Source organism: Mus caroli, chromosome 16 (assembly GCF_900094665.2).
Source record: "Mus caroli chromosome 16, CAROLI_EIJ_v1.1, whole genome shotgun sequence".
NCBI classification, from domain to species: domain Eukaryota; kingdom Metazoa; phylum Chordata; class Mammalia; order Rodentia; family Muridae; genus Mus; species Mus caroli.
The window spans coordinates 92,497,753-92,522,623 of record NC_034585.1 but is presented as its reverse complement, the minus strand read 5'-3'; the positions used below and the strand labels follow the sequence as shown (position 1 = coordinate 92,522,623).

Genomic DNA, 24,871 nt, shown 5'->3' with positions numbered 1-24,871 from the left:
ACACAAAAAACGGGTACTTTGCATATACAAATCTCACCACCACATACACCATACCAAATTCACCTCCCACCATACCACACATGTACACTTACACACACACACTCCAAAGTCAATGATCCATGCACATCCTGAACTATGGCCTGGGTTTGACAAGCACGTCCCTGGATCTTGAAATAGGACAGGCATCATCCCCATATTGCAGAGACCATCAGCCTACTTTAGGGTGACAGCTACAGGCTGCTATGGCTAGCCTTGCAAAACCCTAGTCCTGGCAGTGGGGAAATTCTTGGAATTCTCGCTTTATCTGGGCATCCCACCCACGCGCCAGCGCACAGTTCCCAGCCAAGGCGCCTGGCAGTAACCTTTTGGATCTAAAGCGCCAAACGAGGCACCACGACACCTTCTCACCCACCACTCAAGGTAGTGGCAGGAGAGGACTTGCGCCCTTACCGCCGCTGTGAGGGCCCTCGGGGCCTTTAAGGAGGCGGAGCTGTAAAAGGAGACTCGGCTCCTGCTCCGCCCCCAGGCCCGGCCTCCTGCGGTTACTGCTGGCCACGGGCGGGACAACCGGGGCGGCAAGCTGGGAAGAAGAGCCTTTGCCTTGCACTTCCCAACGCGCGTGGGGAGCAGCTTCCTCTGTCCCGCGTTCGGCTCCCAGTCGCGCAGCGCTCAATTTGGTGCGCTTACCGGTCCTCGCCGCCCTCCCCGCTGCCTTGGCCTCCCAGGCCCCGGACCCTGTGCCCAGGCGTCCCGGCGGATGTCCTGAGTCGCCACCCGCCAGCTCCGCGCGCCCTGCGGCCACGGCTGCTGGGGGAAGTCGGGGCGCGCTCGCTGGGTATGCGCCGTCAGCATGGGCTCGTGGCTCAGCGAGGTGCAGTGGCTCTTCCTGGTGTCGCTCTTCGTCGCGGCCCTGGGCACCGTGGGCCTGTACTTGGCGCAGTGGGCGCTGGCCAAGGCGCGACCCCCGCCCCGGCGGCGGGCGGAGCCGGATGAGCTAAGGCGCCGGGAGTCGGACACACTCCTTTCCTGGATACTGACACGAGATAGCTGGGGGAACCAGTGGCAGGCGGCTTGGGTGACCGCCCTGAACTATGAGGCCGAAAAGAGAGGGGTGAGTTCCTAGGAGGGCGTGGTGTTTGAAGGTGAGAGGGGCATCAGAAAGAGCCCTGTTCCTGGGAGGCCGCCACAGTCCCAGACTCGCCACCCAGAGCCTACCGAGGGGAGGCATTCTTTGAAGTTAGAACCAGGGAGAGTGAAGCACCTGAGGTGGGGAGTTAACAAAGTGACTGACTGTTTCACACAGCAAACATCTTAAGCTCCGTGGGGGCTTTCTGTGGGAGAACCACCCAGCTGGTCCCTAGAGGATTCCGGGTGGACACCTACTGGTTTTGAACCCGATAAATGGATAACTGTGATCCAAATGTGCTTTCATTTAGAATCTTGTTCTCTGCCTAAAGCTTCTAAATTCTAAAAGGCTTGCATTTCTGAGCACATAGAATAGTGACCATTTATCGAGATCTCGCTGCTTCTCAGCTATAGCCCTGGGGACTGTAAATGCTTATGTCATTTCCAGATTAGCATGTCATCATCATCATCATCATCTTCTTCATCATCATCCATCTGAGGAAACTGAGGCCTGGAAGGTTAAAGTAGTCTTTGGTGTCAGAGCCAAGATGAGAACCCAAATGTGCTGACCTCACACCTTGGGCTTATTACCCTGCTCTATGTCTCATACTCCTGTGGTTGTTTCTTTCATTGTTAATTGCTTGCACACTTATTTTTACTTTTAAGAGATGTTAGTGTAAGGACAAGTTCCTGGCGTCTACAATTTGGAGGCATTCCACAGGGGAATTAGGCTGGTGGGACAGAGCTGGCACCTGTCAGCGTTGCAGCTGTCCCTCAACTTCAGGTACACAGGCCTCTGCCTGTACCTGCTGTACAGCCCAGCAGAGAAGCCCCACACTGCCAGCCTAGAACACAGTGAATACTATAATGTTCAGTCATTGTCACGATGAACCTATCCACTTTCAGACTATTCCACTAGGCCCTGAGCCTAATCTTTGTGCCATGGTCTTGGCACATGTAGCCATTGAGTGGAAAAAAAAAAAAAACAAACAAACAAAAAAAACAAAAACAAAAACAAAAAACCAAAAAACTCAAACACCCAAACAAACAAAAAAAGAAAAATGCTTTAAGTATGAGTTAGCACAAATCCAACAGTACAAGAGACTTTGCTCTGGACTCTTGGAAAGAGACTTTTTTGGATGCAAAGACTACAAGATCAGTTGACATCTGCCTTGACACTTAGAATAGGTGCGCAGTCATCAGAGCTGGACCTCTACCCAGGGTCAGTACTCAAGCCATGTGTCCTCATATGTAGGAGTAAACATGACCCCACCATGAAGTTGCTGTCACTGACTGTCATTTGATCTGGTGTTAAAAGCCTGGCTTCAGTACAGAGAACACAGTGTTGCCTGAGCTGATGCCAGTCTCTCTCTCTCAGTAGGGTGGTTGCAAGTGTGCTGGTTAATGATCTGTAGGAGGTAGACACTGGTGGCCTAGAGTCAGTGCCCCTCCCTTCTGTGAATTTTGGATGTTTTATTTCCTGCCATTTCTTGGTTGACTTCCTAAGATAGGATCACTCTAGACATGCTCCCAGGGCTTCTTGTGCCTGGAGGGTTGACTAGAAAGAAGAGGAAGCCCCTTCCTTAGCACTGGTCTCAGTTGGGCAAGTGAATTCCCATAGAATTAGTGGCAGGTGAAATCCCCTTATCTGTCACTCTGGTCTTTGTGGTTAGGGGTGGCATGGGGTTGGGGTTGGCAGAAAAGACACTGGCTTGTTTGCATGGTCATGTCTGTTCTCTGCTCTTTGACAAATTCAGACATTTATTTCTAGAGAGCTCCTGTTTGAAAGTGCCAGTACCATATTGGGTTTAAACTCAAAGTAACTTTACAGGGGCAAATTTGCACAGAAATTGGTATTGGCTATCTATCCCTTAGTACAGTTCTGTTCTAGTTGACTGACTGATGCCTGATACCTGAGAATGCTGCCTGATTGTATTCAAATGGAGGGTTTTGCTTGTAGATAGGAACTCAGTCACTTACCTCTCTACCCCTGTCTTAGGGTGTGGCTGTTGTTACAGTAGTGGCACGTGGGGAACTGATGCAGGCATTTATACTAGTGAGAGCCTGACACCAGCGGCCACACCTGCTGGAGTTTCTCCCTGCCCTCCCCCCACTTCGAATGCCACTAATCCCTGATTAGACTGACATTCCCAGACTGCTCTAGGCACAGACAGCAATAGCTTAGAGGTCACTTGCCTGACTCTGTCCTGAAATCTCTTTGCCCCAGCCAGGTAGGGAACTAATACTTGGGAGTCAACCAATACTTGATCTGTCACTGGTGGAGTCGAATGGAGAGACACTAGTAATGTTCAATCAGATCCATCATCTTCCATGAAGAGGGAACTTTTCTACCCAGTGGAAACAGTAACCTGTCCCATTCCAGATTTTATGCTAGGTTTGTATTTGTGTGTGTGATGTGTATGCAGGTGCACATGTAATGTGTGTACATCTAGAGACCAGAAGACAACCTCAAGGACACTATTCACTTTGTATTTTGAGACAAGGTTTCTGATTGGCTTAGAGCTTATTGATTTGGTTAGGCTGGCTGACCAGCAAGCTCCAAGAATCCACCTGTTTCTGCCTCTACAACCTCCACAGCCTTCACAGTGCTGGAATTACAAGCATGCTGCTGCTTCATACCTAATTTAGTTCCCTAAGTTCTGAGAATCTAACTTAGATCCTCATCCTTACACAGCAAGCACTTTACTCATTAAGCCATCTTAGTTGTTTTACAATGGAAACTCAAACTTTTTGCTCAAGCCCTTCTCTCTCAAGAGCTTGAGAACGGAGAGCTCAAGATCTGGCTTCTTTGTGGTCCCAAATAAGCTACAGCCATGTCCTGTGGGAAGCAAATTCATCCTGAGCCTCAAGTGTTTCTTCTGAATAAGGTCTCATGAAGAGGGCCTGTGTGATATAACTGAATCCCTGTGATCCAAGGACTAAGAAGTGACTCAAGGTGGATTCTTTGTGCTCTTATAAGTGTAGCTGTGTGAACTCCAACCCAGATTCCAACTATCACTCCATAAGTAGTTTATAGGGTGATTAGTTAGATGGGAAAGAAGGGAAGCCATCATAGATCTGGCATCTGGTGAGTAATCTTCCAGTGAGTAGGAATTACCCTTGCATGCTTCTCTATCACGGTGCCACATTCACAAGAAGGGCTTGGCTTAGCTGAAGGTTAGCGAACAGGAGATACTTTCTTCCCCTTGGGAGAGAAGCCACTGTACATACCTGTCTCTTGCCATCTATCAACCAGAGATCTGCTGTCCCCAGCAATGCCTATAGTTGACAGTTTTAACATTAAGTCTCATTTCTTCACCAAGTTTGTCTTTACAAAAATTTATGTTTATTGTTGGGGCCATATTTCTGTAACAGAGAGCCAGAGAACCCAAAAAGTATTGTGTTATCTGAAGATAGCTGCTCAGGGTTACCCCATGATTGACCTGTAGTCACCTGAATACTTTGGCTTGTGGTAATAATCAGTTACATTAGTGATGGCCCATACTCCTACACCATCCAAGATTACCCAAGATTGCTGTTTCCAAAGCCCTGGCTTGGGACGCCAGCCTGTGGCTTCAGGTCATCCCTTCTGCCCTGTTGCTCTTGAGAAAACATCAGTCTCAGAGCCCATGTTCAGGTGCTGTTGTCATGGGTTTCTCTAGTGTTTCCTCTCTGCCCTCAACTATCAGTGGTCCTAGATTAGGAAGATTCTTAGACCTGCTCATTTCTATAATCCTTCAATTCAGGATTCCCTCATAGGAATATTCTAAAATAATTGAGTGAGACTGTTGGGCAATTTATAGTCTTTGGAGAATGGGGAGTCAGTGTGAACTTAGAACATGTCTGAATAGCACTGAATTCTCAGCTTCGGAAGCTTGCATGTAAATAGTGGCCAGTAACTGCAGTGTCTTGCCATCATTTAGTGGTTTTCAAGCTGGACTTACAAAAACCAATGGCAGAAGCTGTGCACAGAAAGACTGGTAGTGAGACTCTTGACAGCCACTCAAGTAAGGGCCCTGGATCAGTTTGTTGCCCCCACCCCACTGAGATTTAAAATGGGTCTGGGGCAACTCTGTGAACTCTACCATGCCCCTTACACCCCAGTCTCCCTTTTTATAGCTTATATACTCAGGGCTATTCCCAGTACAACGACCTTTCCGCTGGGCATCCCAAAGTTCCTTGTAGTACTATGTGTCTCCTTTCTCATTTAATTTCTTGACTTCTTCCATTCTGTAAGGATGCAGCCCCAACCACACATCCGGCAGCCTGTACTTGTTTCCTTCTTGGTCACTTGTGCCATCATTTGCTCTCTGCATTGTGAGTTGAGGCAGAACTTGGGTCTCTCCACACAGAGGTGGATTTTATGCCCAGCTCAGAAGTGACTGGAAACAAGCCCTGTGTATGAGTGGGTTAAAAGACAGGCCTTGTAGAAGGAGAAGACAATGTCACGTACACCATGGCATCTGAATGCAAGCCTCAGACTTGGGAGCCAACAAGCCCCCAAAACAGCAGCCTGCTTACTGTGCTCTGTTTTAGCATTCTGAAGAAAAGAAACATGAAAGGAAGGTGGCCGGTGACGGTAGATCAGTAGTGTGAAACCCAAAGTGCCAATGGAGCTCTTCTTTGAATTCAGCCATGCTCCCAACAGGAATTCAGGAAAGAGTGGGGTGCCTTATCCACACCAACCAAAATCAGCCAAAGCTAACTCCAAACCACTTCTAGTGTTTGAAGAGGGAAAAGAGTTCTTTAACCATGGGAAAGATCTGTGAGAGCCATGGCTGGAGTTTGATTCCCAACTCTGTACTCACTAGCTGTGTGGTCTTGGACAAGTCTGATCTCTCTGTATGTTTGCAGAAGGGAGTTCATACAGATGTTATGAACCTGTATGAGGCTATGAACAGAGCCTGGTATACCATGAGTAAGTAAGATGGACTGTTCTTTTGAAATTTCTCCTTTGAAAACTGATTTGCTTTTGGGTTTGCAGGAAAGTTGGAAGAGTAATTGAGTGTTCCTCACCCAGCATCTCATAACTATCACACAATTCTTAGAACAGAATGACTGTTGGGACAGGGTTGCTATAACTTACAACTGGAGAAATTCAGGTAGAGCAATGGGCTCACCTAGGTACAGTGTGTAACTATAACCAAGCACTCAATAAAATTAACACTGTAGAAGTCAAGAGGGTAACCTGAGCACAATGTAGCTACAACTAAAAACATAGTGAAATTAACATTGTAACACTACAAGCCGTTAACTTATTACAATCCCTTTAATAAGAAAACAAAGCATTTCCCAATCTCAGTAGCATTCTCTGCACAACATCTTATTGCTCAAGGTTTTCACAGGCCTCTAGTGACCCTTAGTTAGTACTACTTAGTCTCCCATAGACTGTAATGATTTCTCATTTTGTCTTATTGTTTGTGACCTTAATAGTATAGAGTGTTGTTATTTTGCTGAATATTTGTGTTTTATCCTGCTGTTGGTTTGAGACTGTACATACAGAAATAGCAACCCATGACTGTTCAGTATGAGGAGCTCATGGTATTGGTGTAACTTGCTACTGGGAGAGTGGGTCCTGGCTTCTTTGGTGAGATGGTTTTGTGCCTTATGTCTTCACATTTGGCTCTAGTTACTTTGTCTTGGGAGATGCATTCTTGGATGTTTTTGCTCTCAATTTGGTGTCCCTCTGTGTGGCTCATCTACAACAATTACCTATGTGGAGTTTCCTCAATGGTGATTTGCTAGTTCCTTCTTTATGTTATCAACTGAAACTCTGTTAAGAGAGATAACAATCACTCCTCCATGAATATTTTAGCTGGTTGTATACAACACTTTGGATTTGTGGTTTGTTTGTTCTTTAAATTATTCAATGGGTTCTGATCCTGTACCATTACTATTACTTTGCTGCCAAAATTGCAGCTGTGTGTTTCTCTAGCCAGCTGTGTTCTTGTCAGCCCACACTTGTGTTTCTTTTCTTTTCTTTTATTCTTTACATGTATTTTCTTCTCTGGCCCTGGATCCAGCCACTTCTCTGAGCAACTTCAGTTGAGGATGCAGAATTTGTTTATGCCTACCACTGCTCAGCTCTCAGTGTTCTAGACCCTTCCCATGAATAGCACATCAGCATAGGTGTGGTCATGAAAATATCTGTATTTTCATGTCTACCAGTATTTGACTTCTAAGCCATGAATGCATATCAATAATCTCCTTTTTAACTCAACAGCAGGGTTCATCTTAGTCTTCTCTCTTCTGGTGTGTGTGTGTGTGTGTGTGTGTGTACTTATGTGCACAAAAACATCCCTTAGGTGCCATCTACCTTGTTTTTGAGATAGGCTCTCTTATTGGCTTGGAACTCGTGGCCTGTGAGCCTCTGGTATTCTCCTGTGTCTGCTAGTCCAACCTCCCCTATTGGGATTTCGAGCAAGCGTCAGTACATTGGAGTGTTTTGTTTAGCCTGTAGGGCTGGAATTAAGGTTGTCACAAGCACTTTACCAATTGAGACATCTCCAGCCATTTTCCTCACTTTTAGTTTTCTGGCATGATCAATTAGGGTGGCTAGTACATACTGAAAGTAATTTGTCACAGATTTTAAACAGTCCTGTGTTTGAAACAAAGCTTAATGGTATGGAGTTTTCCATGTGTGGCCCTGTGGCTGAGCTTCCACTTGGAATCAGCCTGTTTTACATTTTCTCCACCATTGCACAGAGCCATAGTTTTAATCACAGAGACTCTGTATTATGGGCCAGAGTATGAAGGCCACCTACCTAACTTTTCAGTTTTTGTTTGGTGTATTTTGTGTGTGTGTGTGTGTAATATGGATATGTGTGTGAATGTATGTTTTTCTGGCAGTTCCTATATGATGGGTTTCTCTTGTGTGTGCAGATCTTTTTGTAGTCTGGGCAGGTGGCTGTGGGCTGGTATTGCTAGCCTTCAGCAGACTATCAGCAGTGCAGGAATTGAGTAGTCTCTCTATCCTTATTTTAACCTATAATTTGTGTCCTTTGTAAGAACATCCCTTGACATTAAAGATCTTTCTGTGGTTTTGCCCAGAAGGCACCACAGGAAGGAGCTTCGATCCTACCTGCCCTGCTATGACTCCAGGACAGAGTCTGTGTCCAGTGTTTCTAGGGTTGTCTCTGGGAGGCTCTGTTTTGCTGGCTTACATTAGCATCTAGGCACTTTGTTGATGGCCTCTATGTGCCACAAGGTCAACTCACTCTTAGTATAGTGACTTCAGCAAGTTCATAGAGTCTTTAGCCAGCTGCTCCTCCCAGAACCAGCTTCAGCCCCAGACTCAGCCAGAACAGCCTGGATATGGTGATTTCATCCTCTCTGCCATGTAGTTTTTTTTTTTTTTTTTTTTTTGGTTTTTCAAGAAAAGGGTTTCTCTGTATAGCCCTGGCAGTCCTAGAACTCACTTTGTAGACCAGGCTGGCCTTGAACTCAGAAATCCGCCTGCCTCTCCCTCCCAAGTGCTGGGATTAAAGGTGTGCGCCACTACGCCCGGCGCCATGTAGATTTTTACCACCTCTCATGAATGAGGAGTGAGGTGCTATTAGCACAGGGTGGGGTTATAAATCCTAAATCTAAATGAACTGTGTATTTTATACTTGACTTTGATCTCTGGGGATTCTTGGAAAATCGGGAGAGAGTTATGTCATGGCTATTCTGCACCAGGCCTGCCAAAGCATCTCTGGTCTCATCACATGCCAGTTCTGTCTTCTATCTTTGCTCATACCCATATAGGTAACTAGCTCACAGCCATAGAGTCCTGGCTTACAGAACACACAAAAGGCAGTAGCTCTTCACCACCCAGTTAGAAGTCAGACAGGAAAGGCTCTCTGGCAGGAAAAATTAAAGAAGGTATCGATCTAAGAGCATATTGATATACAAGCTGGGTCTTTCTAGAGAACTCATTTTAAGAGAAGAGTCCTTGATTTGTTGACCAAGCCCATGTTTACTTTTATAAGGCATCAATTTTACTGCCTTATGGCATTGGTTTAATATATCTGCCATTTGGAGATTTAAAAATAAAAACAAACAAACAGAAAAGCAAAACAAGGTCTCATATAACCTAGGTTGGCATCAAACTCAATATGTAGTCAAGAGTAGCTTTGAACTTCTGACCTTTCTCCCTCCACCTCTTAAGTACTAGGATTTCAGCACTATGTAGCACCATGACAATAGAATCTAAAGCCTCATGTATGCTAGACAGGAACTTGGCCAGCTGAGCTATATTCCCAGCCCTCATTGGGAAATTTTTAACTTGAGAGACACCACCTACTTCTGCTGCCCTAGAAAAAGAGAGGGCTGGTTCAATGAGTAAACTATTTGCCATACAAGTATGAGGATCTGAGTTTGAACCCACAGCACACATGTGAGAGTCAGGTGTGGTAGCATATGTCTTTATAAACTTAGAGCTCATATGGTGAGAAAAGAGACATGAAAATTCTTGAAGTTCATTGGCAAGTAGCCTTGTGCATGGAGACTGTCTCAAACAAGGTTGAACAAAGGTGAGAACTGACACCCAAGAATTTCCTCTGATCTCCATGTTTGGACTGTGAAAGGCATTTGCTTGCATTCACACAAATGTTTACACACGCACGCACACACACACACACACACAAGAAAGACACAAGAGTTCACTGGAGCATGCATGGAGTTATTGAACCATGTGGCTGGGGAACCAGGCAGCTTTGGAGGGCTGTGAGATAAAGACTCTAGACACAGCTACTAGACAGGTTCCTTTCCAGTCAGTAGCCTTCTGTGTCATTTCACATCCCAATTCACATTCCAGAGAGGTGCCAGGCTCTGAGTTTCTGCCCAGCAGTGAAAGAGGAGAAGGGAGATGTCACCTCAAGCTAGTGCACCTACAACCTCATAAAGCAGGAGAGGTAATTCTCTCCCTCCAGAGAAGAGCATTTCCTTACTAAGGAGGAAATAGCTGAGAGGGCAAAGTGCATCCACAGCCTGCCTTGTGCACTTTTCTCCATTCTGAACCTTAGGGCTCAGCACAATGCTTCTTTGCTTCATCTTTGAGACAGTAGGCATCTCCATCATTCCCTCCTTGTGGGGTCCTTCTTGCCAAGTGCTGAGCAAGATCCAACAATGTCTGGTTATGTGTGTGTGTGCACATGCAAGTATACCTGCATAAACCTACTGGGATATTTTGTTACAGTTTTTTCTTTTTTTTAATTTTTAGTTTTGTAGCAAGTGTGTATTTAAAAATAAGTAAAACCCAGACTACACTTATGCATTCTTCTTCATACAGCCTCTCTCTTACAGGGTCCACTGCATCTCTCTTTCCAGAAGGACCCAAGGCCACAATCCTTGCAGCTGACAGTTGAGAAGGTATCCAGTGTGGTCAAGTCAATCCAGGAGAAGGTGAGTTGGGTATTTGAACTGTGCCATCTTCCCCTGTATACTTAGTAAGTATCAAGCTGGAGATAGGCAAGTGCCTTGTTTCAGAGTTACTGTAAGCATAGAACCATTATTCTTGGGAGAAATTGATTATTATTGGATAAATGAACTAAAAAAGTCTAGTCTGCACATAAGAGAACATCATTAGGCATTGAGATGGACAGAAACACCAGCATATTTTTGCACACCATCAGTGAGCCTAGAAAACATGTTATTGGGGGCTGGGACGTAGCTCAGTTGGGAACATGCTTGCCTTGCATGCATGAAGCACGTGTTTGATCCCTAGCATATAAATTAGGTATTGTGGTATGTACCTGTTATCCTAATACTTAGAAGGTAGGGGCAGGAAGATCAGAAGTTCAAGGTCAAGTCTTCCACTAGCAGCCTTTGGATGAAGACATAGAACTCTCAGCTCTGCCTGTGCCATGCCTGCCTGGATACTGCCATGCTCCCACCTTGATGATAATGGACTCTGAACCTGTAAGGCAGTCCCAATTAAATGTTGTTTTTTATAAGACTTGCCTTGGTCATGGTGTCTGTTCACAGCAGTAAAACCCTAACTAAGACAGAAGCTGGTACCAGGGACTGGGTATTGCTGTGATAGGCCTGAGCATGCTTTTATTTGAAAGAATGTGGATTTTGGGACTTTGGATTTGGAAAGCAGTGGAATGCTTTAAATGGGGCTTAATGGGTCATCCTAGTAGCACTATGGAAGACTGTTGCTGGGAGTGATTTGAACTGTGTTGACCTGGCCCAAGAGATTTCAAAGCAGAAGAATTTCAGAATGTGGCATAAAGACTGTTTTTGTGGTATTTTGGTGAAGAATGTGGCTACTTTTTGCCCTTGTCTGAAAAGTCTGCCCGAGGCTAAGGTGAAGAGACTCAGATTAATTGCAATGACAAAGGAAGTTTCAAAAAAGTCCAGCAGAGACTTTGTTCTCTGGTTAAGTCTTATGAAGAGAAGTTTGAACAAGCATAGAAAGCTTAGAAAGGAAAAAATATAAAATATATGGTTCGAGTATTAAAGGAGTACCAGGAAGTGAAATGGAGCAAAATCTTGTGTTCTAGGAAATAACAGATTAAGGGAGTGGGACCTTGGGGCAAGATCCTACCCAGCTAAATTTAGATCCAGGCATGGTGGTACACACCTTTAATCCCAGGAGACAGGCATGCTGATCTCTGCATTCAAGGCCTATCTACAGAGCAAGATCCAGAACAGTCAATCTTAGTTAGCGAAGGTGTTGGAGAACAGAATTCTGGTGATAATGTAATAGAACAAGGGGGCCATGTTCCAGCTCATGCAAGCAGCAGAACTCTGCAGTTTCAGCCATGTGTCTCTGGCTTTAGAGTGAATAATAGAAGGGACTATTGGACAATCGATGCTGGTTAGCTGGAGCTAAGAAATTAGCAGTCATTAAGAAGAGACCAGCATCACTGAGATGAAATCTTCTGGGAAGTATTTTCTTCAAACATATAGAAGCTGTGTTCCAGAGAGCCAAAGTTGTACCTCCCGCTGCAGCTGTACTTGGTAATGGGAAAGAGTCACTAAGGTGGTACTGGTTTTAAAAGCATGAAGGGGTCATGGAGAGCAGCTGAGGCTTAGCACTGTGAGAGGCCAGGGAAGGCCACTGGAGAAGGTGAAGCCTCAGCTGTAGTTGATGGCCCAAGACTGAAGGTGTCATGCAAAACATTTGAGGCTTGACACCATAAAGAGATCCTATGAGAGGCTATTGGTGAAGCCTAGTTGGAGTGGATTAACCTGAGCTTAGAGTGCTACAGAGGGCAGAGCTGGAGAGTGATGTCAGCCCTTAGGAGGAGCCCAAAAGATCAAGTGGAATCCCAGACACTGAAATAAGAACCTGTAACATTGAAATTACCCTGGAGACTCAAAGATGTTAAAGATACCAGAGCCATGGGATATATGGTGAGGAAAGCTGCTAACAGGGAGTAGAACCAGCCCAGGAAAAAGCAGTTTGTTGCAGTCAACGAAGATGAAAAAGGAGTGGAGATCTGAAGACCGCTTTGACATCAGCCATGGAGATGCAGAGTTTGGAGTTTGCCCAGCTGGTTTCCTGTCTTTCTTTGGGGATTACAGTTAAGTGATTGGATGAATCTCAGAAGAGACCTTGAACTTTGGACTTTTAACATTGTTGAGACTGCTATAGACTGTGAGGACTTTGAAAGTTGGATTAAATGCATCTTGCACTATGATATGTTTAAGTCTGGTTCCCCATAGACTCATGTGTTTGAACAAGTCTATGGGAAGCAGAGAGTGGAATGTAATGGTTTGTATATACTTGGATCAGGGAGTGGCACCATTTGGAGTTGTAGCCTTGTTGGAATAGGTGTGACCTGTTTGAAGTAAGTGTCACTGTGGGTGTGTGCATAAGATCCTCATCCTAGTTGTCTGGAAGTCAGTCTTTCACTAGCAGCCTTCAGATGAAGATGTAGAACTCTTAATTCTGCCTGCACCATGCCTGCTGGATACTGCCCTGCCCCCACCTTGATGATAATGGACTGAACCTCTAAATCTGTCAGCCAGCCCCAATTAATGTTGTTTTTTATAAGACTTGCCTTGGTCATGGTGTCTGTTCACAGCAGTAAAACCCTAACTACGATGTTAAAAATACAATGAAAAAAAAAAAAAAAAAAGAAAGCACCTTTAATAAATGGTGCTGGTCTAACTGGCTGTCTGTATATAGAAGAATGAAAATAGACCCCTATTTGTCACCTTGAAGAAAGCTCAAGTCCAAGTGGATCAAGGACCTCAACATAAAACCATATACAATGAATCTAATAGAAGAGAAAGTGGGAAAGAGCCTTGAACTCATTGGCACAGGGGGAAATTTCCTNTGCAAGCAGCAGAACTCTGCAGTTTCAGCCATGTGTCTCTGGCTTTAGAGTGAATAATAGAAGGGACTATTGGACAATCGATGCTGGTTAGCTGGAGCTAAGAAATTAGCAGTCATTAAGAAGAGACCAGCATCACTGAGATGAAATCTTCTGGGAAGTATTTTCTTCAAACATATAGAAGCTGTGTTCCAGAGAGCCAAAGTTGTACCTCCCGCTGCAGCTGTACTTGGTAATGGGAAAGAGTCACTAAGGTGGTACTGGTTTTAAAAGCATGAAGGGGTCATGGAGAGCAGCTGAGGCTTAGCACTGTGAGAGGCCAGGGAAGGCCACTGGAGAAGGTGAAGCCTCAGCTGTAGTTGATGGCCCAAGACTGAAGGTGTCATGCAAAACATTTGAGGCTTGACACCATAAAGAGATCCTATGAGAGGCTATTGGTGAAGCCTAGTTGGAGTGGATTAACCTGAGCTTAGAGTGCTACAGAGGGCAGAGCTGGAGAGTGATGTCAGCCCTTAGGAGGAGCCCAAAAGATCAAGTGGAATCCCAGACACTGAAATAAGAACCTGTAACATTGAAATTACCCTGGAGACTCAAAGATGTTAAAGATACCAGAGCCATGGGATATATGGTGAGGAAAGCTGCTAACAGGGAGTAGAACCAGCCCAGGAAAAAGCAGTTTGTTGCAGTCAACGAAGATGAAAAAGGAGTGGAGATCTGAAGACCGCTTTGACATCAGCCATGGAGATGCAGAGTTTGGAGTTTGCCCAGCTGGTTTCCTGTCTTTCTTTGGGGATTACAGTTAAGTGATTGGATGAATCTCAGAAGAGACCTTGAACTTTGGACTTTTAACATTGTTGAGACTGCTATAGACTGTGAGGACTTTGAAAGTTGGATTAAATGCATCTTGCACTATGATATGTTTAAGTCTGGTTCCCCATAGACTCATGTGTTTGAACAAGTCTATGGGAAGCAGAGAGTGGAATGTAATGGTTTGTATATACTTGGATCAGGGAGTGGCACCATTTGGAGTTGTAGCCTTGTTGGAATAGGTGTGACCTGTTTGAAGTAAGTGTCACTGTGGGTGTGTGCATAAGATCCTCATCCTAGTTGTCTGGAAGTCAGTCTTTCACTAGCAGCCTTCAGATGAAGATGTAGAACTCTTAATTCTGCCTGCACCATGCCTGCTGGATACTGCCCTGCCCCCACCTTGATGATAATGGACTGAACCTCTAAATCTGTCAGCCAGCCCCAATTAATGTTGTTTTTTATAAGACTTGCCTTGGTCATGGTGTCTGTTCACAGCAGTAAAACCCTAACTACGATGTTAAAAATACAATGAAAAAAAAAAAAAAAAAAGAAAGCACCTTTAATAAATGGTGCTGGTCTAACTGGCTGTCTGTATATAGAAGAATGAAAATAGACCCCTATTTGTCACCTTGAAGAAAGCTCAAGTCCAAGTGGATCAAGGACCTCAACATAAAACCATATACAATGAATCTAATAGAAGAGAAAGTGGGAAAGAGCCTTGAACTCATTGGCACAGGGGGAAATTTCCTAAACGGAACTCCAATGGCTCATGTTCTAAGATCATGAATTGATAAATGGGACCTCATGAAATAGGAAAGATTCTCTAAGGCAAAAGACATAGTTGAAAAGACAAATTGGCAACCTACAGATTGGGAAATAAATTCACTAATCCCACATCTGATACAGGGCTAATATCCAAAATGTATAAAGAACTCTAGAAGTTTATCACCAAAAAACCAAACAACCAAACCAAAAAAAATGGGGTATAGAACGAAGCAGAATTCACAACTGAGGAATCACGAATAATTGAGAAACACTTAAAGAAATGTTCAAAGTCCTTAGTGATTAGAAAAATGCCAATCAACACTACTCTGAGATCCCACCTTACACCAATCAGAATGGCTAATATCAAAACCTCAGGTGACAACACATGTTGGAGAGGATGTGGAGAAAGATGAACACTCCTCCACTGCTGGAAGGATTGCAAACTGGCACAAACACACCAGAAATCAAGCTGAAGGTTCCTAAGAAAATTGGAAATAGATCCACCTGAAGACCCAGCTATACCACTCTTGGGGATATACCCAGAAGATGGCCCACCATACCACAGGGGCATGTGTTCCATGATGTTCACAGCAGCCTTATTTGTGATAGGCAGAACCTGGAAACAACCTAGATGTCCCACAACAGAAGAATGGATACAGAAAATGTTGTTCATTTACACAATGGAATACTACTCTGCTATTAAGAAAGAGGACATTCTGAGTATTGCAGGCAAATGGATGGAACTAGAAAATATAGAAAATATCATCCTGAGTGAGGTAACTCAGATTTAAAAGGACAAGTATGGTATGTACTCACTAATAAGTGGATATAAGCCAAAAAAAAAAAAGTACATGATACTCAAGATACAATCCACAGAACTCATAAAGGTCAACAAGCTGAAGTGTCTAAGTGAGGACCCCTCAGTCCCACTTGGGAGAGAGAAGAAAGCAACCACAAGTGGGGAGGGAGGGAGGGAAAGTGAATGGGGGAGAGAGTGAAGGAGAGATGGGAACCTTACCTGGTTCTGGGTGAGGGAGGGAAGAGCATTGAAGCCTTGAGGGCCAGCAGAAAGAATGAAAACAGGGAACCTCAGGAAATAGGAGGTTGGAGGGATCCTCCATAATGCACCAAAGACCTGGGAGGTGAGAGACTCCCGGGATTCAAAGAGAGGGACCTTACATGAAACGCCTGACAGTAGGGAGATGGAACTTGTAGAGCCCACCTCCAGCAGGAAGACAGGACATCAAATGAGGGATGGTGTTGCCATCCCACAGTCACATCTCTGGTCCATAGTTGTTCCTCTCTGACAGAATTACAGGAATGGAAATGGAGAGGAGCCTGAGGAAATGAAGGTCCAATGACAGGTCCAAAGTNGGATCCAGCTCAAGGGGAGGCCCTAAGGCCTGACACTATTATTGAGGCTATGGATTGCTCACAAAAAGGTACCTATCATGACAGCACTCCGAAAGTCCCAACAAGAAGCTGAAAGAATAAGATGCAGATATTTGCACCCAACCAATGGACAGAAGCAGCTGACTCCTGTTGTTGAATTAGGGAAGGCTGAAAGAATCTTAGGAGAAGGGCAATCCTGTAGCAGGACCAGCAGTCTCAATTAATCTGAACCCCCGAGATCTCTCAAACAGTGAACCACCAAACAGACAGCATACACCAGCTGATATGAGACCCCCCAACATACACATAGTAGAGGATTTCTGAATCTGTGTTCATTCAGAGATGATGTACCTAACCCTCAAGAGACTGGAGGCCCCAGGGAGTTTAGAAGTCACTTGCTGTTGGGAGGGGGGAGAGGGTGGTGACATCCATGTGGAGACTGAGTGGGGTAGGGTGGAAGTGTGGGATGTGGAGTAGTCGGAGGGGTGGACTGGGGGGGGTGAGGAATGGAATACGGAGTGTAAAAAATAAATTAAAAATAAAATTTAAAAGTAAAAGAAAAAAAAAGAGGAAGTTCAAGGTCAGTTTCAGCTACATAGTGAGTTTAAGGCCAAACTGGGGAACACAAGGCCTTGTATCAAAAAACAACAAATATGCAGCCCTGTGTTATGTTACTCTCTTCATATGAAATTCCCAGAACAGATAAACATCTAATAGAACCTGGCTAGAGATGCCAGGACCATCTAATAGAACCTGGCTAGAGATGCCAGGACCTGGGTAGGGAAGGGCCTGGTAGGGATTGGAGTGGTTGCCTACAGGCAGAGGGTTTGATAGCCATATAGCTACCAATGTGTTGAAAGTGTTTGAGTGCTCAGTCTAAAAGGCTGAATTCTTTCAGTAAAGCTGGTATGTGTACGTATGTGAAACTATTCATGTGAGGCAGGGTTTCTGAGCCAGTGCCGTGTGGTATATAGAATTAGTCCTATTGCTTTGAGTTTATAAGTGAGATGCACATATGAGACTGACCAGAAAGTCTAAGGAAATCTCAAGACTGAGTCCAAGAAATATTAAAAATCAAAGATGAATTTCAGCCTGCTGTATTTACATACCATCTTTTACTCACTGCCTTTATTGCTAATGATTATTATTAGTACTATGTACTTTGTATCTGTGGGCCTAAATCTTCCCCTATATTAAAAATGGATTATTTGATTTGCCACCATCATGACATTTGAAACTTTTGTCTGCGGTTTGGATTTTAAAACATCTTTTGTTTTCTAGCGCCCTCATGGCACTGCACAGCAGATTTTAGCCTCAGTTCTATGTGGTCAAATGCTCTCTTCAAATTTACAGGCAGGAGGAGTACACAGCACATAGACATTCACTCAGGCTAATATAACAACATGCATAAAATAAAATTGAAATATAATTTTAATAAAAAAGGCTGATTTGCCTAATATTCAGTTATCTTCAAAACTCAAAAACCAGTCCCACATGGCTAGTGGGACGCCCTTGCCACCGTGGTTCCCATGGATATCAGAGGAGTGAGTCTTACTGTAAGAGGAAAAGGGACCCCTCAGTGCCATTCATCACAACTCTTGAAAATGTACTTCTATGTACATAAAAAATATATAGATTTGGGCTAGAGAGATAGCTCAGTAGTTGAGAGTGTTTGCTGCTTTGGCAGAGGATTAAAGTTTGTTTTCTAGCATCCTTACTGAGTAGATCACAACCTCCTGTAACTCTAGCTTCAGGGTATCTGACACCTCTTCTGGCCTCCAAGGGTATCTGCACGCATTTTTTTTTTTTTTTTTTAAGTAAGCATCTCCTACCTGCTTGCCACTCTTGGTCCTCTCTGTTGCCCTAACAGTTTAGCTTATGCTTGTATGTCATACATATATGATCTCATGTATCTATATAAAATCTAGGAACTACAAAGGAGATAAACTGGCAGTATTTGTCTTAATGAGATTCTCTCCATTTGTATCCATTTTCCCATAAATGCTGTAACTTCATTTTTCTAAATGGCTGAAAGGGATTCCATGTTATTAAACCATATTTTCTTTATGCATTCCTCTCTTGTTGGACATCTAAGCTGGTTTTGTAACTATAGTGAACACTGCTGTAGAAACAAGTGTCTGTGTGCAAGTGTCTCTGTGAAGAGAATATATATTTTTAGGCTGTGACATAGACAATAATTCTGTTCTTTGTCCTAGCTTCATTCCCACAGTGGTGACCATCCTGAAGTTAGGCTAGTTCCTTCCTTTGCGGCCATCTGTGTATTCCCCACCCCTGCATGTGAAAGATCTGTACCTGTTTCACTTTCAAGTTAAATGAGTAGAGAGTGTTTAGCAGACAGCTTGGAGGGGATCCCAGGTATGCCCAGGCTGGGAGGAGAATGCTATCACTCCTCACCCTGCACACCTTGCTGTGTTACCTTCACAGCAAGGATCTCTTGTACTTGTTAACCTGTCAGTTTATATGCATGCTTTAGTACCAAGACTATACTTCATGACATTGGAGATTTCCTTTGCTGTCACTGCTCAGGGTCTGGATGAGCCAGGTTTGTGTATCCCTCTTGCTTGGCTATCGTTAGGACCAAGTATTTATAGAATCAGATGTATTTATTCCTCTTCCTTAGCTGGATAAATAGCTTACTTTCTCTTCTCACAGGCATAAATAACAGATGCTTCAAGAGCCTGACTATTCTTCCAACTTCCCAGGTGTACAATCAAGTGTGCCGGGTTGGGGTGGGCTAGGTGGGTCCAAGATATTGTTTAAAACTGGCCAGATTAATTACTACGGTGCTATGACATCAGCCCAAGGGAGGCTCCCCAACCCTTGCTAGTACAGAAGTCGTATGCCCATGCTATCCCCTTAGTGAATCCAAAGAACTCTCTGGAAGATACTAGAGTGGCAGAAGGAACTGAAGCCTGTGGCAAGCATTGTAATATTGAAGTTGGTACAGCCCATGCAACTGGTAAGGACTGGAAATAGATGGCCCTGTGGTCACTTTTACAGGATAGAAACTGAGGCATAGAGAGTAGGGGGCCCAACCTTCCTGGTACCTTCTTGGGAAAATGCCTGCTTCAACAGCCAGTATTGACTCTGTCAGTGGCAGATAAGGACTGTACTTCTTGGGAGCTGGGCAGCTTGTGTTTGTTGTTTTCTGAGCCAATTCTCAGGGGCAGTGGATTAGTGCCAAGAGCTGGCCTGGCAGCTGAGGAGGGACAGAGATGCAGACATTACAGCAGTTCAGCATTAAAGATATTCATGTTGCCAAAAAAAAGTAGCCTCAGAGAGTGGGTGAGTGAAGTACATTCCTACTAGTCCATCTACAGGGTGAATTAGCAACCGAAGCCTTTAGGCTAATAGTGGTTGCACATACTGCTCAGAATCGTGCTCAGAATCCTGCTCAGAATCCTGCTCAGAATCCTACTCAGAATCATGCCATTCACCATAGACAATAGGGAAAGCAGCCCAAGCTGTGTAAATACATCATTATGGACAGAGAATATCACTCAGCCTCATAAAGAAAGGAATACTGACATGTTCTTCCAAGTGTATGAGGACCTTTTACTATGTCCAGATATAAGAGAACAAACACTGTAAGCGGTATTAGGTGAGGCTCTAGATGCGGTCCATAGAGTCAAGTGCACAGGCAGGATGGGGCCTGGGAGGGGCTGGGTACGGAGTTAGTTTTTTGTGGGGACAGCCCTTCTGTTTGGGAGATGGAAAGTTCTGGAGTTGTGTGGTGGCACTATTGAACTGCCTGCCCAGGAATAAAGGAGAGGGTGAGTTTCGTCCATTATGAAAGCCAATAGAGAAATTCATAAACTTTTAAAAAGGCTTCATTTCATCCACTCAGCTTTATTTGATATGTTATTGCCCTTCCTGTGGCTGCACTGTGGTTTCGGCCTCATCACGTCCCTAGTTTGATTACTGTGGGAACTTCACATCCATAGGCAGGGACATGCGTGCCATGGTATGCTGTTGCCCACAGTTCCGGAATTTAGACACAGTTTGCTCCAAGTGCTGCATTCTGTCTCAAACGTAGAAGTTATATTGTTCCAAAATTAACAACTTGGAAAACATGGAGAGGAGTCACAAATACATGTAATACCCTGAGCAGTATGAGCTTCCCTGAGATTAGCCTGTTTGGCCTTCAGGTCTGTTGCTTTGCTTCCTCCCACCATGTACTTAGGTTTCCCTTGTGTTTTTTTAAAATTGTCTAACCACCTTATCAGTGGGTGCACAGGGCTTTCTGGAGGTGATCTGCCTGTTAGGCAAAAGCTGTGTTATCGGGGCAGGAGAAGGGATCTGAGGACAGACACGGTGCCATGCTCCCTTGCTTCTTCACGCGAGGCTTGGTTTCCTGTCTGGCCGTGTAACTGGTCATATACAGCACCTAGCCTTCTTGGGTAGAGAGGTGGTATGAGTTAAGTGCTGCACAGGATTGCTTAGTCCTCAGTAACCTTGCCCCAGCGCCACTCCACTTTGTGTTCATTGCTTTATTATTCTAAGAAGTGGAAGTACTTGGGAAGTACGTTCATTTTTTTTTTTAACATAGGTGAGTATTTTGCCTACATGTGTGTTTGTGTAGTGTCTATGGTGGGCAAGAAAAGGGTGTCAGATTCCCTGGGACTATAGTTACAGATGATTGTGAGCTGCCATGTAGGTGCTGGGAATTGAACCTGGGTTTTCTGCAGAAGCAGTCAGTGTTCTTAATCACTGAGCTATCTCTGTAGCTCCTGAATTGAAGCATTTTTAATGGTTTTGCTTGGCTACCAGAAAGGCAACCTTAGAAAGGGAATGATGGCAATGTGTTCATTTTTACACTGTTACAGGAAATCCTATGTGCTGGGAAGTTGAAAAGTACACAAACCAAAATGAAGTTGTCCCTCCCTCATTTATGACTGCCTCCTCTCCTGCAAGGGGTCTGTTCATAGTAGCATCCACTGCAATTTCTTCTTTTATAATTCTAAGCTTTTGCATTTTCTTTTTTTTTATTTGATATTTTATTTATTTACATTTCAAATGTTACCCCCTTTCCCAGTTTCCCCTCTGGAAACTCCCTATCCCATCTCCCCTCCCCCTCCCCTATCCACCCATCCACTCCCTCCTCCCCTCCCTGGTATTCCCCTACACTGGGGTATCGAGCCTTCACAGGACCAAGAGCCTCTCCTCCCATTGATGTCCAACAAGGCCATCCTCTGCTACACATGTGGCCGGAGCCATGGGTCTCTCCATGTGTACTCTTTGGTTGGTGGTTCAGTCCCTGGGAGCTCTGGGGGATCTGGTTGGTTGATATTATTGTTCTTCCTATGGGGTTGCAAACCCCTTCAGCATTTTCTTGGCCAAATGAAGAAATGTTATGTCCAGGTGCTGTTCTCTGAGGTCAGATGGGCTGGCCAGGCAGGTAAACAGACCTTTGCTCTTGATTCCCAAAGTGGTTGCTCTCCATTGGTTATTGGATATGGATATAGGAAGGGTGAGACTTTGTCTCAGCTGTCCTTAACCTCACCTGTAGGAGTGTGGTGTGTGTGTGTGTGTGTGTGTATAGGGGGGGGTGAGGGGAGCTGTAGGGTGTGTGTATGTATGTGTATATATATATATATATATATATATATATATATATATATATATGAGAGATGTATATGTAGGGGAGGGGGCTGGGAGTGTGTGTGTATGTGTGTGTATAGGGGGGATGAGGGGAGCTGGAAGGTGTGTGTATGTATGTATGTATGTGTGTGTGTGTGTGTATGGGGAGGATGAGGGGAGCTGGAGGGTGTGTATATGTATGTATGTATATGTGAGAGATGTATATGTAGGGGAGGGGGCTGGGAGTGTGTGTGTATGTGTGTGTGTGTGTGTGTGTGTGTGTGTATTTTATCTTCTTGACCTTCTGGGAAGGTAAGAGCCCTTATATTCTAGATTTCTGTATGTGATCTTTTCATTTTTGGACAGATGCCTTGGCCAGCCACAACACACCCATTTTTAGAAATCACTGAAGCCAGAAAAATAAGCTTTTCTCATAGCATGTCTCAGTTGGGACATTACTTAACTCCATTAGATAAAAACCAGAGGCACGGATATCTCTTTCTAATATTGTTCTGGAATTAGTTGTAGCTTTGCTGTGTTCTGCTTGACCATTTCCCATGGGGTGCAAATTTCCAGTGAATTCTTTGTCACTTTCCCCACATATCCCTGCTATGCAGAATTCTTGAGAACTTGAGGACCAAAGTCCATGGTGTAGAGAAATGAAAACTTTTAATTCCAAGAGTGTTCAGAAACCTTCCCTGCCAGCTTCCCCCATAGCCTCAGGTCTTGTTTTCATCTTTTTGACTTGGCCTTCGCTGAGGCTACATATCTTGTACTAAGAAAGGAACAGGTCCTCCCAAGCCCAGCATGTTCCATTGCATAAGTCTTCTCCCAGCTGAATAAGAGTGATGACTGGCTAATTGGCTTGTGAGCTTATACAATGGGCCCTAAGCTTGGACTTTGTCCTGTAGCCATTCAAGATCTCTGTGCAAACACAGGTTCAACACCAGTCCCTCTCCACAGCCCACGGTGAGATCTCTTAAGGCTTGAACAGAAAAAGTACCAAGGACAGGGGCAAGCTTCAGGATCTGCCCACCCTGCAGAGTCTGGAGCAGTCTGGTTCACACAGGGCACTTCTGGGCATTGCACTTCTTAGTGAGTATCTTCACACTGAGTATCTTCCCATTCAGTTCAATTCTGACCCTCACAACTAGAAAGAAGTTAGTGTAACTAGCTGGGTTCCAGGCTGAGGCCTATAAGCCTGGCCCCACTGCGTATTCCACTTTGGATTAGCAGGGGACAAATTGGGGCTTTGCAGGAATGGCTCGTGGAACCCAGGGAAACAGTTTGTATCATTTCCAGTTTATGAATTTATAAATGAAAGACATGTACATAATGTGTATGGAGTAGGCATCACCCCCCAGGCCCCTCTGGACATGATTCCTCCCAGGACCTCCCTTCTTCACTTGAACTTGAATGATGGCTTCAGCAATCTGAATGACTGATTGTTGTTCAGTTGCTTGTTAACCTGGACCTCCTGGATTTTCAGAACTCTTAGTCTTTCTGGCCAATCCTACCTGGAACCTGTCTAGGGACTTCCAGTACCCACCTGTCTCATGAGGTCACAAGAGTCACTTGCTTATCACCCATAGCAACCTGAAGAGTGGTGGCATTTTCCTGTGGTAATTTCCCTCAAGGGGCATCCTGTTAGATGAGTAGGTGAAACTTCCTCCAGGCACAAGATTGGCCTAGGTGTCAGCTACTGATTATAGCAAGGCCTGGTGTAAAGAGACAATCCATGGCCTTGGGCTCTGCTCCCCTGAGGTCTTTCTGCCTCTTTGGTTAGTCTCAGCATGCACTGGTGATTTCTCCTAGACTTAATCAATTCAACTAGTTCCTAACTACATTCTCTTTTCTCACATCCTGGGAGAAGTCTGTTCTAGAGTGTTCCAACCCAAGAGACACAAGTTCTATTTCCATAAAAGAGTAGCCTGGAGTTAGTCCATCCTCCACAGTGTGCAATGTGGCCCTTCTGTCTGTCAGCTGGATCAGAGGTTTCTCTATCTGGGGTTTTGACAATCTAGGTACAAAACCCAACGACAAAAGCAACCCTACCATGCCATTGCAATCCACGCAGTCATAACCCTTTAACAGATGGGATGGGTGTTGTTTTAAATGCAATGCAACCCTTGGCAGAAGAAAAGAAATTCTAAGTAGATATTGGTGTTCTTCTTGTCCACTGTGAGCCTAGCGAAACAATGAAGACCAAAGAGTTAATCCTGTGCTCAGGAAAAAGAAAGGCTAAAGCTTGGTGCCAGTCAAAGGCAGAATTTATCTACCAGGAAGAGATTTCACACGGTGCTGACAGCTTATCAGACTTTCTGGCAGGAAAGATTGAAGTTAAGACAGTGATAGATGAGTGGTGGGTGGAGCACCTTGACTAGCTGCTTACTATAACACTCTTTCTCTACTCTTTAAGTCAACCCAGATAGACTTGGGTTCCAGGCAGCATAGTCACAGACAGCCCCTGCTCTTGCTGTAAGGAGACCCACAGGAAAACCAAGCTGCATGCCTGTTACATATGTGTAGGGGGCTTAGTTCTGTCATGTATACTTTCTGGTTCGTAGTTCAGTTTCTGTGAGCCCCTATGGGTCCAGGTTAATTAGTTCTGTAGGTTTTCTTGTGGTGTCTTTGACCTCTCTGGCTCCTTCAACCCTTCCGGCCACTCTTCCACAAGATTCCTTGAGTTTTGCCTACTGTTTCAGCTATTGAGTAAAGCCCCTCAGATTATAGTTATGCTAGGCTCCTGTCTGTAAGTATAGCAGAGTATCATCAATAGTGCCAAGAGTGGGCTCTCTCTCATGGCATGGGTCTCAAGTTGGGCCAGTCACTGGTTGGCCATTCTCCCTATTTCTTTTCTTTTCTTTTTTCTTTTTTCTTTTTCTTTCTTTCTTTCTTTCTTTCTTTCTTTC

At 44.5% G+C, this 24,871-nt stretch overlaps 1 protein-coding gene across 3 annotated transcripts in view; it reads left to right on the top strand.

Annotated features, from left to right (window-relative positions):
- The first annotated feature begins 535 nt into the window (after positions 1–535).
- The window catches only part of C2cd2 (C2 calcium dependent domain containing 2), a 70,007-nt gene continuing 45,671 nt past the window's right edge, over positions 536–24,871 (top strand). For 2 of the 3 annotated variants that reach the window (XM_021185345.2, XM_021185344.2), the window contains exons 1-2: positions 536–1,111; positions 10,411–10,509. In XM_021185345.2, coding sequence (XP_021041004.1) covers positions 851–1,111; positions 10,411–10,509 — 360 coding nt within the window. In that variant the 5' untranslated portion in view covers positions 536–850. The remainder of the gene's footprint in view (positions 1,112–10,410; positions 10,510–24,871) is intronic. The other variant, XM_021185347.2, reaches the window with a different exon arrangement.